Here is a 15,988-nt window from a genome sequence, read left to right as displayed (position 1 = left end):
TTAAATATTTTTTTATTGTATTATTCCTATATTCCTCAAGCTTTTGAGTTCTGTATAAGCAGGTATTTTAAGCCTGAAAATAATTCCAGAGTTAACTTTGAATGTCCTATTATTGGCCAAACATATAATGTAGATTAAAAAAAAAAATGTTTTTATACATTGAATGTGTTCGGCACAATAGCTGGATAAGTATAACCCCTTGCCAGAAATACTCCTATTCATACGTTGTTTTATGTGCATTTGGTAACCATGATGGTTGCTATGGTCTTTTTGGTACGAGGGAACACCTAGAGAGGAATGTGTGAAATATAACGCCTATGTTTCTAACTCTAAAACGATGATTTAAAATATAACCAAGTCATTCGTGTAATCTAAAATTGTTTTATTTTTTATCATTATTACTAGAATAATTATTTAAAACCTTGTTATCCAACGCATGATCGCCAAGAATGGACAAAGGGATCATTAGGACTACACTTCCCAGGATACGTGATGCATGGTCTGTTTGTGATGTCACAATGAGTATATATGGCTACACCGTGGCGTTCTTCATTCTATTGTTACATTGTAACAAACCGGGGCAGAGGCGAGGAAAAGGAGGACGTCAATCGGATAAAATTCTGTAACATTTTGACATTTCTGTACCAAATAAGGCGAAGAAAAACGACGTTGGGCCGATTGAAACCGCTCTTGAAAAGAAAGGATAAACGAATACAGATGTCAGCGGATGCTCTTCCAATGCAAGCATTCAAAGGCTCAAACCTGGAAGATAAGGCATCCGGCAGTTATCTCCCATTTTTTTACAACTTAGCAGAAAATAATGTCAATAGCCTAATAAATGTTAACTAAACTTGACGTCCTTCTTTCCCACCGTCTGCCCCGGCTATACAGGATTGCTACGTCAAAGTTAAATGGAACCTACTCCTGGAAGCGACCATAAATACATTTCCTTTATGTAGTCCAATATCTGCTTGAAGCCGGTGTAGCCTACAAATGCAGAAATAAGCATTCATACTGAACAAATTAACAGTTGCACTTAAAAACAATCGTTAGCCTAACATTACATCTCGAAAGAAAGAAGCTAAAACTGCCAGGGAAAAGTATTTGGAAAAAATCTAAAATAGGGCGTTACAAGATCCATGAACAATCCTCCGTGAATAAAAGGAACGCTCAGCAGTTGATCGGGAGAAGAGGATACTTTTTCTGCTTAAGGTAAGGAAGGCACTTGGTTTAACGTTTCATGACACTGGACAGTTTGCCATTGTATGTTAGTGATGGGGGTGAGGTGGTATGCTGGAGAGACGGGGTCTTTAGAGGCTCCTATGTCTGACAATTAGATTTAGCTACATTATTTCCAGCCTGTCGAGCGTCAGCCTGTCGAGCGTCAGTCCATTTACAAAATATAGATTGTTGTCGTTTTCGGCACTCTGACGTTTTTAAGGTTTGTTATCAGCACGTAGTAGACTGTGCGTATCTTTAGGACGCTCCTACAAATGATATTTTGGAAACAAGGCACAGTATCACAGTTTCTGCAGTAGCCTACCAAACAATATGCCTATAGGCTAGTCTTCTTTTACTCTTATAATCGTAGAATATTGAGTCGAGCCTATGCACATTATTGTCATTCCGGATACTAGAATAGTCTATGCTACTTTAATTTGGTTCAATTGGATTAGGTCATCATCATGAGATGTGTCAGTTATTTTTTTCTGATAGCCATTATTGCAACCTGGTGGTTTAATGCCAGGCTAAATAATGTACAGATGTATCGAACAGCTTTTGTTTTATTAGGCCTACCAGCTAGCTCACAGTATGAAAACCAAGGCCTGATACATTGTTCTCTGTATGTAATAGGCTAGCCATTAACTGATGTTGGCTGTCTGGCCACCCTCTTGGTTGTGATTAACCTGCATGGTTGTAATTGTATCAGTCAAATCTTTTTGTGACGTTTGCAATAACCACAGTATGTTTTGTGTAGGAGATTGGTGCTGCCTCCTGTAAGGTAATTCTGTGACAGGTAATACGTAACGTGTAATATCCATATAACAATTTTCCAATTGTAAAAGACAAATGGAGACACGTTTACTTGCAATGCAATCTCTATATGTAGTAATGAATGGGCTAGCTTCCACTGAAACTTAAACAGAGAAGCGATTCGTTGCAGTCCAGCATTTTCCATAGTGCCATAAAATCACATCTGAATTCTAACGGTTGGTTTTAACCTCATGGGATGGGATGCTATTTATATGATAGTGAAGATCATTGAAACCATGAAAGGGTCACAAAGATGTATAGAGGGAGTCTGTTCAAATGTCTCAGCATGGCCTTATTTGACACTCTGCTGTTGCCAGAGCCACCTCCTGTCCCTGGCATCAAAATCCTCTGCTATTGAAGGGGCCCGCTATGTTTTATAGGAAACGCTAAAGGGACATAAGGCTGCCTATCTAGAGAACAGCTACTTTGTCTCTCCGTTCATGTAAACCTCTAGTTAGCTGCTTTCCTAGTTGCCATGGGGATTATTTTCCAGACTCAATGATTTGGAAGCAGGATTTTCATGAGGGAGAGAGTGATTGGGGTAAGAATACAGATAAAATGAGAGTGAGACCACACCAAAAACTTGATGTCACTCTGTTGTGGTATGAGGAATCGATCCACGGCCCAGAGACGTGCTCCGGGGATTCTTCTTAATCTACTGTAGGCTATTTAGAATGTACTTACAACCTTGCAGATCCAGATTTGATTTAATTAACATATGTTTATAAACAGTTACAGTGAGATTTATATATTTTGTTATTCAGATAGCGTCATAGGATGTACAGTTGAAGTCGGAAGTTTATATACACCTTAGCCAAGTACATTTAAACTCAGTTTCACAATTCCTCACATTTAATCCTAGTAAAAATTCCCTGTCTTAGGTCAGTTAGGATCACCACTTTATTTTAAGAATGTGAAATGTTAGAATAATAGTAGAGTGATTTATTTCAGGTTTTATGTCTTTCATCACATTCCCAGTGGGTCAGAAGTTTAAATACACTCAATTAGTATTTGGTAGCATTGCCTTAAAAAATTTAAACTTGGGTCATATATTTCAGGTAGCCTTCCACAAGCTTCCCACAATAAGTTGGGTGAATTGTTGTGTCCCATTCCTCCTGACAGAGCTGGTGTAACTGAGTCAGGGTTGTAGGCCTCCTTGCTCGCACACGCTTTTTCAGTTCTGCCCACAAATTTTCTATAGGATTGAGGTCAGGGCTTTGTGATGGCCACTCCAATACATTGACTTTGTTGTCCTTAAGCCATTTTGCCACAACTTGGAAGTATGCTTGGGGTCATTGTCCATTTGAAGACCCATTTGCGACCAAGCTTTAACTTCCTGACTGTCTTGAGATGTTGCTTCAATATCCACATAATTTTCCTCCCTCATGATGCCATCTATTTTGTGAAGTGCACCAGTCCCTTCTGCAGCAAAGCACCCCCACAACATGATGCTGCCACCCCTGTGCTTCACGTTTGGGATGGTGATCTTCGGCTTGCAAGCCTCCCCTTTTTCCTCCAAACATAGCGATGGTCATTATGGCCAAACAGTTCTACTTTTGTTTCATCAGACCAGAGGACATTTCTCCAAAAAGTACGATATTTGTCCCCATATGCAGTTGCAAACTGTAGTCTGGCTTTTTTTATGGCGGTTTTGGAGCAGTGGTTTCTTCCTTGCTGAGGAGCCTTTCAGGTTATGTCGATATAGGACTCGTTTTACTGTGGATATAGATACTTTTGTACCAGTTTCCTCCAGCATCTTCATACGATCGTTTTACTGTTGTTCTGGGATTGATTTGCACCTTTCGCACCAAAGTACCTTTAATTTCTAGGAGACAGAAGGCGTCTCCTTCCTGAGCAGTATGAGGGCTGCATGGTCCCATGGTGTTTATACTTGCGTACTACTGTTTGTACAGATGAACGTGGTACCTTCAGGCATTTGGAAATTGCTCCCAAGGATGAACCAGACTTGTGGAGGTCTACAATATTTTTCTGAGGTCTTGGCTGATTTCTTCTGATTTTTCCCATGATGTCAAGCAAAGAGGCACTGAGTGTGAAGGTAGGCCTTGAAATACATCCACAGGTACACATCCAATTGACTCAAATGATGTCAATTAGCCAATAAGAAGCTTCTAAAGCCATGACATAATTTTCTGGAATTTTCCAAGCTGATTAAAAGCACAGTCAACTTAGTGTATGTAAACTTCTGACCCACTTGAATTGTGATACAGTGAATTATAAGTGAAATAATCTGTCTGTAAACAATTGTTCAAAAAATGACTTGTGTCATGCACAAAGTAGATGTTTTAACAGACTTGCCAAAACTGTAGTTTATTAACAAGACATTTGTGGAGTGGTTGAAAAATGAGTTTTAATGACTCCAACCTAAGTGTATGTACATTTTCGACTTCAACTGTATGTATTATTATTACGCCTACTGTCTAATTCTCAAATGCCTTGGCTTGATGAAAGTCTTATGTTATATGCCTCACTCACCTTCGCTATTGTATTCATGAAGTCTTTCCAATGGTGTACCTACGCATGTGCCAGACTGATACACTCTCTCTCTCTCTCTCTCGCTTTTTCTCTTTTTGTGACGACTGCCAACCGCCTGTCTCTGACCGTAAGTTTGTCTGTCTCTACAGACGCCAAGTTTCCATGGAGGCAGTTTCATCTCTCAGCCTCAAGCGAAGATTCGAGGAGGTGGACAGTGGCTCTCCCTACTCTACGCCCAAGGACTCAGACGATGATATCTCCAGCAGTGACAGCGCTGACAGCTGTGATAGCCTCAACCCCCCCTCCAGTACTGCACTCATACGTAAGGGCTAGGTTACGGTAAAACCTGCAGTATTTGTTGGCTAAGTTACTCACCAAAGACTTGTAGGCCAATGTAGGCCTACTGACTGCACTAGGCAAATAGTTAGCAAAATGAAAAGTGAATTTCAAGTCCAGCTAAAATAGGCTTGGTGTTAAAGTGTATGGTGGAATATTACTCTATAATAACCCTTATACTATCTGTGGTTATAACCTGTTTATGGAAACTGGTCATCCACCCTTACTTACCCTTTTCTCTTCCCTGTTCTTTTCTCCTCCTCCTTCCCTACCCAGCAACCTCCATCCTAAGACGTCACAAGCCCTCTCCAGGCCGGAAGCGGGTGCGGTTTGATGTGGTGACGGTGTACTACTTCCCCAGGCAGCAGGGCTTCACCAGCGTGCCCAGCCAGGGAGGCAGTTCCCTGGGCATGGCTCGCCACCACTGCTCCATCCGAAGCTACACCCTGGGAGAGTTTGCCTGCGAGCAGGAGACCAGTCACCGCCACGCCCTGCGCCAACACCTCCGCCAGGAGAAGCTCAACGCTCGCAAGATGAAGGTGAGGTCAAACATGGATATTTAGTTACATTTTAAAGGACCTTTTTGGGTTTAAATGAGAAATCCCTGTTCAGATTAGAATCATCATTTGGATGCATGCACATTTAACTTTACAATTGCATAAATCATGTGTTGATATCAATGGAAGATTTGGACTAAAACTTGAGTTATGTGCATGCATCCCCAGTCAGAATTCCATCCTTAGTGAGCTTTGTATGTGTGATTGTTTGTCTTAATGTTCTGTATGTATTCTGTATTCACCCCATCACCTCCAGCTGACACGTAATGGTACGGTGGAGTGTGCCCAGGCTGACCTGTTGACCCTCGACAATGTATCAGACGATGACCTTGACGTGGAGGGGGTGGAGGTGGATGACTGCTTCTTCCTGCAGCCACTGCCCACAAAACGGCGCCGCGCTCTCCTCAGGGCTTCTGGTAATGCCCGCATAGATGCCCGGGAGAAGGCTGAGCTACGGACCATCAGGCTATCTAGGGAGGAGTGTGGCTGTGACTGCCGTTTCTACTGTGACCCCCGCCACTGTGGCTGCAGCCAGGCTGGCATCAAGTGCCAGGTGTGTGTTTGTGCGTGAGATGTATTTGTACAGCACTCAGTTCAGATTAGGATTTAATATTTTGCCAGTATTTGACAAATGTTCTATCCCGAAAATAAATCACTTTTCTCCTGGGTAACCTGGTATTTTCCTGCTCAAACCGGAAGTGTAATTTTAAAGCATATAAATAAGTCTGGATTTGATTAAAGCTTTGATCTGCATAAAAATGCAAGCCTGTTGCTACCTCAGCCTGAGGAGACATATATTAAATACATTTATGAGCCCATGCCCAAATGAATGTGGTGTTATCCAATACATAGCATATGATATACCCTATACTCTACCTACCGCACATTACGCACGAGTCAGAAAAACATAAAAGCCCATAGATGTAGTGATGCTATCTTGGGTAAATAAATGAAACATGCTCCAGTAGGCTAATCTTTTTGAGTGTGGACTGTATTACTGTATTATATGGACTGGAATTACACACTTCCTTCAAACCATGAAGCTGGGAGAGAACATGCCATGCTGGTGCAGGACATGTGGACTACAAAGTTATAATTGTAGGCTAGTGAATTAGATTTTAATTTGGAAATATAATAGGACAAATTTACATTTTTATAGTTAATAGGCTGACTCAATCTTGGTTTCATCATACTAGAGAACTCCAAGTGGGCTGTCATGTGCCTTTTACTGAGGAGTGGCTATACCATAATGGCCTGATTAGTGGAGTTCTGCAGAAATAGGAGAACCTTCTAGAAGGACAACCATCTATCTCCACAGAGGAACTCTGGAGCTCTTTCAGAGTGACCCCCTATTGCTCAGTCTGTATAGGCAGCCACCTCGAGGAAGAGTCTTGGTGGTTCCAAACTAATTCCATTTAAGAATGATGGAGCCACTGTGTTCTTGGGGAACTTAAATGCTGCAGAAATGTTTTACCAGCCTCCCAGGTGGCGCAGTGGCCTAAGGCACTGCATCTCAGTGCCATCAGAGATTCTGGGTTCGAGTCCAGGCTCTGTCGCAGCTGGCCGCGACTGCCACACAATTGGCCCAGCGTCTTCCGGGTTAAGGAGGGTTTGGCCGATAGGGATATCCTTGTCTCATCGCGCACCAGCGACTCGTGTGGCGGGCCGGGCGCAGTGCACGCTCACCAGGTCGCCAGGTGTACGGTGTTTCCTCCGACACATTATGCCGGCTGGCTTCCGGGTTAAATGGGCATTCTGTCAAGAAGCAGTGCGGCTTGGTTGGGTTGTGTTTCGGAGGACGCATGGCTCTCGAACCTTCACCTCTCCCGAGTCCGTACGGGAGTTGCAGCGACGGGACAAGACTGTAACTACTACCAATTGGATACCACGAAATTGGGGGGGAAAAAGGGGTAAAAGAAAACAAATGTTTTACCAAATAGGGCTATCTTCTGTATACCACCCCTACCATGTCACAACACAACTGATTGGCTCAAATGAATAAATAATAATTCATAATAAAAGGAAATTCCATAAATTAACTTTTAACAAGGCGCACCTGTTAGTTGAAATGCATTCCATGTGACTACCTCATGAAGCTGGTTGAGAGATTGCCTTGATGATAGCTTTGCATACTCTTGGCAAAGGGTGGCTACTTTGAAGAATGTAAAACATGCAATATATTTAGATTTGTTGAACACTTTTTTTGGTTACTACATGACTATACCATGTAGAAAATGGTAACATTTAAGAAAACCCTTGAATGAGTAGTGTCCAAACTTTTGACTGGTTACTGTATATACATATCAATCTTGAACATGATGATCTGTTTTGGATACAATTTGAATGGAAGTGATGGAGACAGAAAGACTGCGAGAGAGTGCTCGCAATGATATTCGTGTGATAGGCTGTTTTATAACTGCAGCTGCAATTTAAAAAAACAATTCTTTACGTTAAAAATAAGGTGATCCCGAATGCTAGATGGAGATGTGTAAATATGACACGCATTCAGTTGTTATATTTCTGCAGCATAGGCTATGCTGCAGCAAATGTATGCCTACCTCACAATATTGTTTTTACCATGATGAGATAGATGATACATATATTGTGAACTGCGCTCCATACTGAGATGCGCTGTCTGTCCCCACCCTGAGCGTTGATGATTGATCATGCAGATAGCAGAGAGAAGGCCGTAGAGAAGACACATTTAGACATCACATATCATTTAACAGTTCCATTTCACGTCATGCTGTTCATAGAAATAATGTATTAGAATTTCCCGGTTTCTCACAGTTATTTATCCCGGGAAAAGGGAGTAGGTTTGGGTGGGAAGTCTTGGTACGCTGGTTCCTGCTTTTCAACCCTAGTACAGATGGCAGCATTAGTATTAAGATGAACAGGAAATCAATGCCTTACAGACATATAATATTCAGTAAAATACACTATAACTGCGTATATTCTCTCTATTTCTCTTCCCAGGTGGACAGGATGTCTTTCCCCTGTGGCTGCTCTCGGGACGGCTGTAGGAACTCGGTGGGCCGCATCGAATTCAATCCTCTGCGCGTGCGAACACACTACTTGCACACCATCATGAAGCTGGACCTGGAGAAGAGGAGGCTGCTGGGGCAGCGGTCGGGTGTTGGGGAGCAGTATGAAGAGTCTGACCTGCTCTCCTTCCACTCCTCCACCAGGCCTCCCTCCCCAGACCCTGACCTGTCCACAGGGGCCCATGGCCTGGACTCTGAGTTAGAGACAGAGGAGAGAGAGGTCCAGATGGTCCTAGAGGCTCAGGACCTCCTGACTGAGCAGGCCTGCCTGGAGCGGGAGAACGAGATCGCCGTGCTCCACCTGCAAAGTGCCGAGGAGCAGGAGAGGATGAGGGAGGAAGAGGAAGAGGAGGAGGCGCAGAGGGGCAGGGGGGGAGCAGGTAGCCTGGGGGAGCAGGCTCTGTGCCTCCTGCCTGGGGCCCTGCAGGGGGAGCTGTCTGGGGAGCCTGGGGTAGGGGTTGGGGTGGAGGGGGTCCCTATCTCCCTCCTCCAGGGCCCATTCCCCACTGGGGCTACCCTGCTCTGCATCACAGAGAACCAGGAGGGAAATTGGGAGGGGGAAGGGGACAACCCTCGTGGTGGCCTCAAAGACCCGGCCTCCTCCCTGCTATACTACCAGTTAGGTCCCATGGAGAAAGAGCCGTTTGAGGAGTCTCAGCCTGTGGAGGAGGAGGAGTGTGTAGGTAAAGAACCAGGGGGAGGAGAGGAGCAAGAAAGGGTGGAGCATAGAGGTATTACCTGCGGGCAGGATGAGGGCGAGTTTTCGCCTCCGGTGGCTCTGTGCACAGAGAATGGCGTGGGGGCTAAGGAGGTACCATTCAGCCCCCAGCAGAGTTCCTCAGAAGGGCAGTGTCAGGAAGTGGCCTGTCTGGCCACAGGAGATATGTACCCACCACTGCCCCCCGAGGTTTAGTACGAGCACCTCTGCAGATGTTTTGCACAATAGCTTTATTTTGAGCTGAATAAAGCCTGCACCTCATGGATAGACAGTGTAGTTATCAAAAATGAGTATGATGTTACAGGTTAGAATTCATAATAATAACCATCATTACTACGATAATCGATTTGACAAAAATTTGCAGTTCCATTAAAAACTAAAGTAAAGGAGGGAAAGTCATCCTGAAAGCACACACAGATCTTTCCCTGCAGCAGTACTGTCGTTTCAGTTATATGTCAATGAAATGCTCTTATTTTAAAGGGGTGGAGATCATGGGACCTGTCCCAAATGGCACCCTTTTCCCTTTTATAGTGCACTACTTTAGACCGGGCCCATAGGGCTCTGATCAAAAGTAGTGCACTATGTAGGGAATATGGTGCCATTTGGCAGCCATGTTGGCCTTAACGAAAGAAATTACATGTTTGTGTGGGAGGTGTAATTGAGTCATTGAGAACTAAGTTGTGTTGTTTTTAGTTCCCGGCACCACAAAGAGACAATGTGGTGGTGTGATCATTAACATTGGCTCTGGGCCTTTTCATTTCAAAAATGTTTTTAACCTTTATTTAACTAGGCAAGTCAGTTAAGAACTCATTCTTATTTACAATGACGGCCTACCGGGGAACAGTGGGTTCCTGCCTGGGTCAGGGGCAGACCTTGTCAACTCGGGGATTCGATACAGCAACCTTTTGGTTACTGGCCCAACGCTCTAACCACTAGGCTACCTGCCGCCCCTCAAGGGAGCATTTCAGAATCTTTCAGTGGATTCGAGTGGCTTGTTTAACAAGGGAAAGGGGGATACCTAGTCAGTTGTACAACTGAAAGGAGGTGGGGTTAAGAAGAATATGTGCCCTGTTCTATACTGTAGACCGATAAAATAAACAACAGTTGTGTTTAAAAAAAGTGTGAGTATTTAGTGAGCATTGTAAACTTCACGTTAGTCTGGTACACTTCTTATAGCTGTTCGTTTTGAAGCCAAATTAGGGCCACTGGTAGTATCTATTCCCCACCTCCCCCTCTGACTGAGAATAGACCTAAAAAACAATCCTGGATATACTTGTTTTTGGTGTACTGTATAAGAGTTTGCAATGGGCAAGGCAGAGCTGAAAGAGCTGCTTGTATGATCTATATGCACTTTGAGGTCAATTAGCATAGACACAGGGTGATATGGGCCCCTTTCTGCATTGGGGCAAAATGGTAAAAAAATAGTTAAAATCAAAGGTTTGCACCGGCTTCTCTTTCTAAATAGCGTCTCTCCGGGTATACCTATCTTAGACCTCTCACGCAAGCACAGTTTATTTATTAAAAGACAGTTGACCTATAATAGTAACCATTACAATGTTATAGTGATATATTACACTTCGTCTTTGTAAAATTGTGATGCTGTTGATATTGAGCGCAAGAAGTCTTTGATCTCTGTTTTATGCACGACTGAAAGAAACCGGTCTTTGTTTTTAGTTAGCATGTCAGATCATCGTACAGGTGGTCAGAGTCCATGTGAGGATGGGACAGAATAGACCTCATATAATGAGTCTGTAGGGGCAAAGCTCTACACTGTAAAAACAAATCTAGTTCTTTCAACTAATTATTATTATTAAGTAACTGGTTCCACAGCTGTTTTTGTGTTTACCTTTTGTGCCAAGTGGTACCTGAACCCCAACAAATGTAATATACAACAAAGCAGCGCTTTTATCATACAATATTTTCAATTGACATATTTGACACAAGTTGAAATACATGATTTATGTTGTGCATGTTCATTCATACAGTAATTAATATTCAACATGGCCTCAGCTGGGGTTGAAAATTACAACCTCTTGGTGCACGGAATTGTAATCTACCTGCTACACCACGTTGTCTGTCACAATGACTGATTTCACATGTTTTGCTACATCTTGCACTTCAAAGTAAATCTCAGTTTGAATCTAAATGTACACTCAATAAAAACCTGTATTTATTATAGTGATTATGGAGTAACATTAAAACAGAGTAATATACCGCACCAGCATTAGACAACTATACAGAAAAAAATTAAATTGCTGAAATAAGTCAATCAAATCAATGGTGAGAGAATAGTCAGATTAACTGACAATTGACATAGATATGGTGGTGTAGCAGGGAGATCGGATTGTCATGTTCCAAGAGGTTGTGAGTTCAAATCTCAGGTGAGGACATATTGAATAATAATTTATTTATAAATGAACATGCATAATGTCAAATATGTACATTGAAAACATTGTATGTGAAAAGTACTGTGTGTGTGTAACCAGTTGCACAGATGTTTTTAGTTAACATGCCCAAGTAACAATTTATAGTTGAATGAACAAATGAGAGTTGAGCCAACACATTTTAAATGGACAGAATGTTTTGCCCAGGTTTTCTTTAAGTTTGGGCCAACATTTTTTTAAAGTTCCTATAACACTTGGACCAAAAAAGTTGAGTAAACAAAAGAACGGCTATGGAACCAGTTACAGTTGAAGTCAGACGTTTACATACACTTAGGTTGGAGTCATTAAAACTATTTTTTTAATACCACTCCACAAATTTCTTGTAAACAAACTATAGTTTTGGCAAGTTGGTTAGGACATCTACTTTGTGCATGACACAAGTAATTTTTCCAACAATTGTTTACAGACAGATTATTTCACTTATAATTCACTGTATCACAATTCCGGTGGGTCAGAAGTTTACATACACTAAGTTGACTGTGCCTTTAAACAGCGTGGAAAATTCCAGAAAATTATGTCATGGCTTTAGAAGGTTCTGATAGGCTAATTGACATAATTTGAGTCAATTGGAGGTGTACCTGTGGATGTATTTCAAGGCCTACCTTCAAACTCAGTGCCTCTTTGCTTGACATCAAGGGAAAATCAAAAGAAATCAGCCAAGACCTCAGAAGAAATATTGTAGACCTCCACAAGTCTGATTCATCCTTGGGAGCCATTTCCAAATGTCTGAAGGTACCACGTTCATCTGTACAAACAATCGTTCGCAAGTATAAACACCACAGGACCACGCAGCCATCATACCGCTCAGGAAGGAGATGTGTTCTGTCTCCTAGAGATGAACGTACTTTTGTGCGAAAGGTGCAAATCAATCCCAGAACAACAGCAAAGGACCTTGTGAAGATGCTGGAGGAAACAGGTACGAAAGTATCTATATCCACAGTAAAACGAGTCCTATATCGACATAACCTGAAAGGCCGCTCAGCAAGGAAAAAGCCACTGCTCCAAAACCGCCATAAAAAAAGCCAGACTACAGTTTGCAACTGCATTTAGGGACAAAGATCATATTTTTTGGAGAAATGTCCTCTGGTCTGATGAAACAAAAGTAGACCTGTTTGGCCATAATGACCATCGTTATGTTTGGAGGAAAAACGGGGAGGCTTGCAAGCTGAAGAACACCATCCCAACCGTGAAGCACAGGGGTGGGAGTATCATGTTGTGGGGGTGCTTTGCTGCAGGAGGGACTGATGCACTTCACAAAATAGATGGCATCATGAGGGAGGAACATTATGTGGATATATTGAAGCAACATCTCAAGACATCAGTAAGGAAGTTAAAGCTTGGTCGCAAATGGGTCTTCCAAATGGACAATGACCCCAAGCATACTTCCAAATTTAAGGCAAAATGGCTTAAGGACAACAAAGTCAAGGTATTGGAGTGGCCATCACAAAGCCCTGACCTCAATCCTATAGAACATTTGTGGGCAGAACTGAAAAGGTGTGTGCGAGCAAGAAGGCCTACAAACCTGACTCATTTACACCTGACTCATTTACACCAACTCTGTCAGGAGGAAGGGGCCAAAATTCACCCAACTTATTGTGGGTAGATTTTGACCCAAGTTAAACAATTTAAAGGCAATGCTATCAAATACTAATTGAGTGCATGTAAACTTCTGACCCACTGGGAATGTGATGAAAGAAATAAAAGCTGAAATGTATCATTCTATACTCTTATTCTGACATTTCACAATCTTAAAATAAAGTGGTGATCTTAACTGACCTGAGACAGGGAATTTTTACTCGGATTAAATGTCAGGAATTGTGAAAAACTGAGTTTAAATGTATTTGGTTAAGGTGTATGTAAACTTCTTACTTCAACTGTCCTTAGTAATAATTAGTTGAAACAACTAGATATTTTTTTACAGAGTAGGATTCTCTATGAAACACAGCTATTTTACGCCATAAGATGTCATTTAAAAAATATAATTTAAAGAGTCAAAAGAAAAGGAAAGCCTGAGGTGTTTGAAGTATTATTACAGAATAATAATGTAAAGAGGATATGACAAAACCTGAATTGTAGAAGTTTTGTTGAGTGTGTATGTGTGTTTGTTTGAGTGTGTGAGCGTGTGTGTTGGGGGCCTGGGAGTGGGGTATGCATATGAGTAGTCATATTATTTCCTAAAAGGTGCTGTTCTTATAGGTTTACAATAATTTAAAAAAATCCTACCATTACACAAAATATTACTTTGAGGACTGTGTATCTTGATGGACATTGAATCATGGACGTTTCTGATTGAAAGTTTGAAATCCACAGAAAATGCATTTTAATCAACCGTTTCTGTGGTGAGGGAAGCATTACTTTAAGGCGTCTGAGAGAATTATGGAATGACATACTGTACATGTCAGTATATATAACCACAATCCTATAACATTTTTTTTATTTGAAATGTATTTTTATGCTGTGTCTGTTTGTACTGACCTATGTAAGTGAGTGTGCCGACACATCGTGCACATTGTCTCCATCCTTTCCTGATGTTGTGCTCCTTTAACTGATTATCTATTTTAAAGCTTGTTGCCATCTTGCTCAATGTATCGTGTATACTCTTAGAAAAATAGGTGCTATCTAGAACCTGAACGAGTTCTTCAGCTGTCCCATAGGAGAACCCTTTGAATAACCATTTTTGGTTCCATGTAGGGTTCTACATAGTACCAAAAAGTGTTCTCCTATGGGGACAGCTGAAGATCCCGTTGGAACCCTTTTTTCTGTACAGTATATGGGCCTAACTAACACAGGATGAGATGCTGTGCATGAGGGGTGTGATATTGTCTTAATAATATAATCATGTTTAAGAGTTGCACCAAAGCAGTGGTTTCAAACCGGATTTGTTGCTCTCATCATCCACCAATTTCTAGAAGATTTAATTGGAAACTTAAGCTCTGATTAATTCTGAAGAGACTTGTAGTGATCTTCTCAATCAAATAGATTTATTTTCCACCATTGCTTACCGTAACACAGTTCCGGCCTTTAAGGAATTGTTGAGTGAAACTGAATAGCTGCCTATTGTTGAGTCTTCATCTTTGGCTTCCTATGAATGGATTAAGGTATGGGACCACTGCACTAAATGAACTCCAACCCACTAATGATATGATTATTATGTTTGTCTGTGTTTGAGAGCAGAGGTACAGTATATATGACTGAAAAGAGTGACTGAGGTTTGGTTGGACTTCATCTCAAAGCTGTGATAATTACTCTTATGCTAACTGTTGCCTAAAGTGGACAAAACATTTTATACAAAAAAATGTCAATTAAAAGATTTAAAAAATATGACTCCTGTTTTTATATTATGAGGTTCTACATTTCTCTGTGACTCTTGATCATTGTGGGGTTAATATCACTCATTGTCTCTCCCAGGTGGCTTTCACTAATGCTGTGAAAAGGACAAAGTCATCAACATCTTCAAAAACCAATCAGGCGGAACATTCACCAGTGACTTCACCCTCTACCTGGATAAGATCTAGGCTGAAAATTGCAGTGGCTGGACAGCACCAAACAGGACAGGTATGGGACACTGACCCTAATATACACTGAAATGCACATGATCTCTCCAGGGCCAAAGTGACACATTAATTTGGATAGCAGCAAGGACAACCAATTCTATCCAACAATTTGTAGGTTCAAGCAAAGCCATTTTAGCACTATACTCAACACTATACTGAATTAAAATATAAATGCAACATGCAACAATTTCATTTTTATTTTTTGAGTTACAGTTCATAAGGAAATAAGTCAATTAAAATAAATTAATTAGGCCATAATCTATGGATTTCACATGACTGGGAATACAGATATGCATCTGTTGGTCACAGATACATTGAAAAAAGGGAATGGATCAAAAAAACAGGTGTGACCACCATTTACCTCATGAAAACCAGTCAGTATCAGGTGTGACCACCATTTACCTCATGAAAACCAGTCAGTATCAGGTGTGACCACCATTTACCTCATGAAAAACAGTCAGTATCCATTTACCTCATGGTCAGTGACCACCATTTACCTCATGAAAAACAGTCAGTATCAGGTGTGACCACCATTTACCTCATGAAAACCAGTCAGTATCAGGTGTGACCACCATTTACCTCATGAAAAACAGTCAGTATCAGGTGTGACCACCATTTACCTCATGAAAACCAGTCAGTATCAGGTGTGACCACCATTTACCTCATGAAAAACAGTCAGTATCAGGTGTGACCACCATTTACCTCATGAAAACCAGTCAGTATCAGGTGTGACCACCATTTGACTCATGAAAACCAGTCAGTATCAGGTGTGACTACCATTTACCTCATGAAAAACAGTCAGTATCAG

At 41.6% G+C, this 15,988-nt stretch overlaps 1 protein-coding gene across 2 annotated transcripts; it reads left to right on the top strand.

Moving 5' to 3' along the window:
• The first annotated feature begins 83 nt into the window (after positions 1-83).
• LOC118360548 (cysteine/serine-rich nuclear protein 2-like) lies at positions 84-14,947 on the top strand. 2 transcript variants are annotated; one of them, XM_052485089.1, is made up of 5 exons: positions 84-1,212; positions 4,677-4,849; positions 5,140-5,402; positions 5,677-5,973; positions 8,397-14,947. In XM_052485089.1, the coding sequence occupies exons 2-5, from the start codon at positions 4,690-4,692 to the stop codon at positions 9,375-9,377; spliced, it is 1,701 nt and encodes a 566-aa protein (XP_052341049.1). In that variant the 5' UTR covers positions 84-1,212; positions 4,677-4,689; the 3' UTR covers positions 9,378-14,947. The 2 variants fall into 2 exon arrangements, with proteins under 2 accessions (XP_052341049.1, XP_035595686.1); XM_035739793.2 differs by lacking the exon at positions 84-1,212 and adding an exon at positions 2,457-2,694.
• Positions 14,948-15,988: the final 1,041 nt, after the last annotated feature.

This window comes from Oncorhynchus keta, chromosome 28, assembly GCF_023373465.1.
Source record: "Oncorhynchus keta strain PuntledgeMale-10-30-2019 chromosome 28, Oket_V2, whole genome shotgun sequence".
In the NCBI taxonomy this organism is placed as follows: domain Eukaryota; kingdom Metazoa; phylum Chordata; class Actinopteri; order Salmoniformes; family Salmonidae; genus Oncorhynchus; species Oncorhynchus keta.
This window is presented reverse-complemented; position numbering and strand designations above follow the sequence as displayed.

Excerpts from the sequence above, each read along its gene's own strand:
- LOC118360548 (XM_035739793.2), top strand. The coding sequence starts at position 2,621 with ATGTCACTCTGTTGTGGTATGAGGAATCGATCCACGGCCCAGAGACGT. Across the intron at positions 5,403-5,676 it reads TCAACGCTCGCAAGATGAAG|CTGACACGTAATGGTACGGT; the intron begins GTGAGGTCAAAC and ends CATCACCTCCAG. Across the intron at positions 5,974-8,396 it reads AGGCTGGCATCAAGTGCCAG|GTGGACAGGATGTCTTTCCC; the intron begins GTGTGTGTTTGT and ends TTCTCTTCCCAG.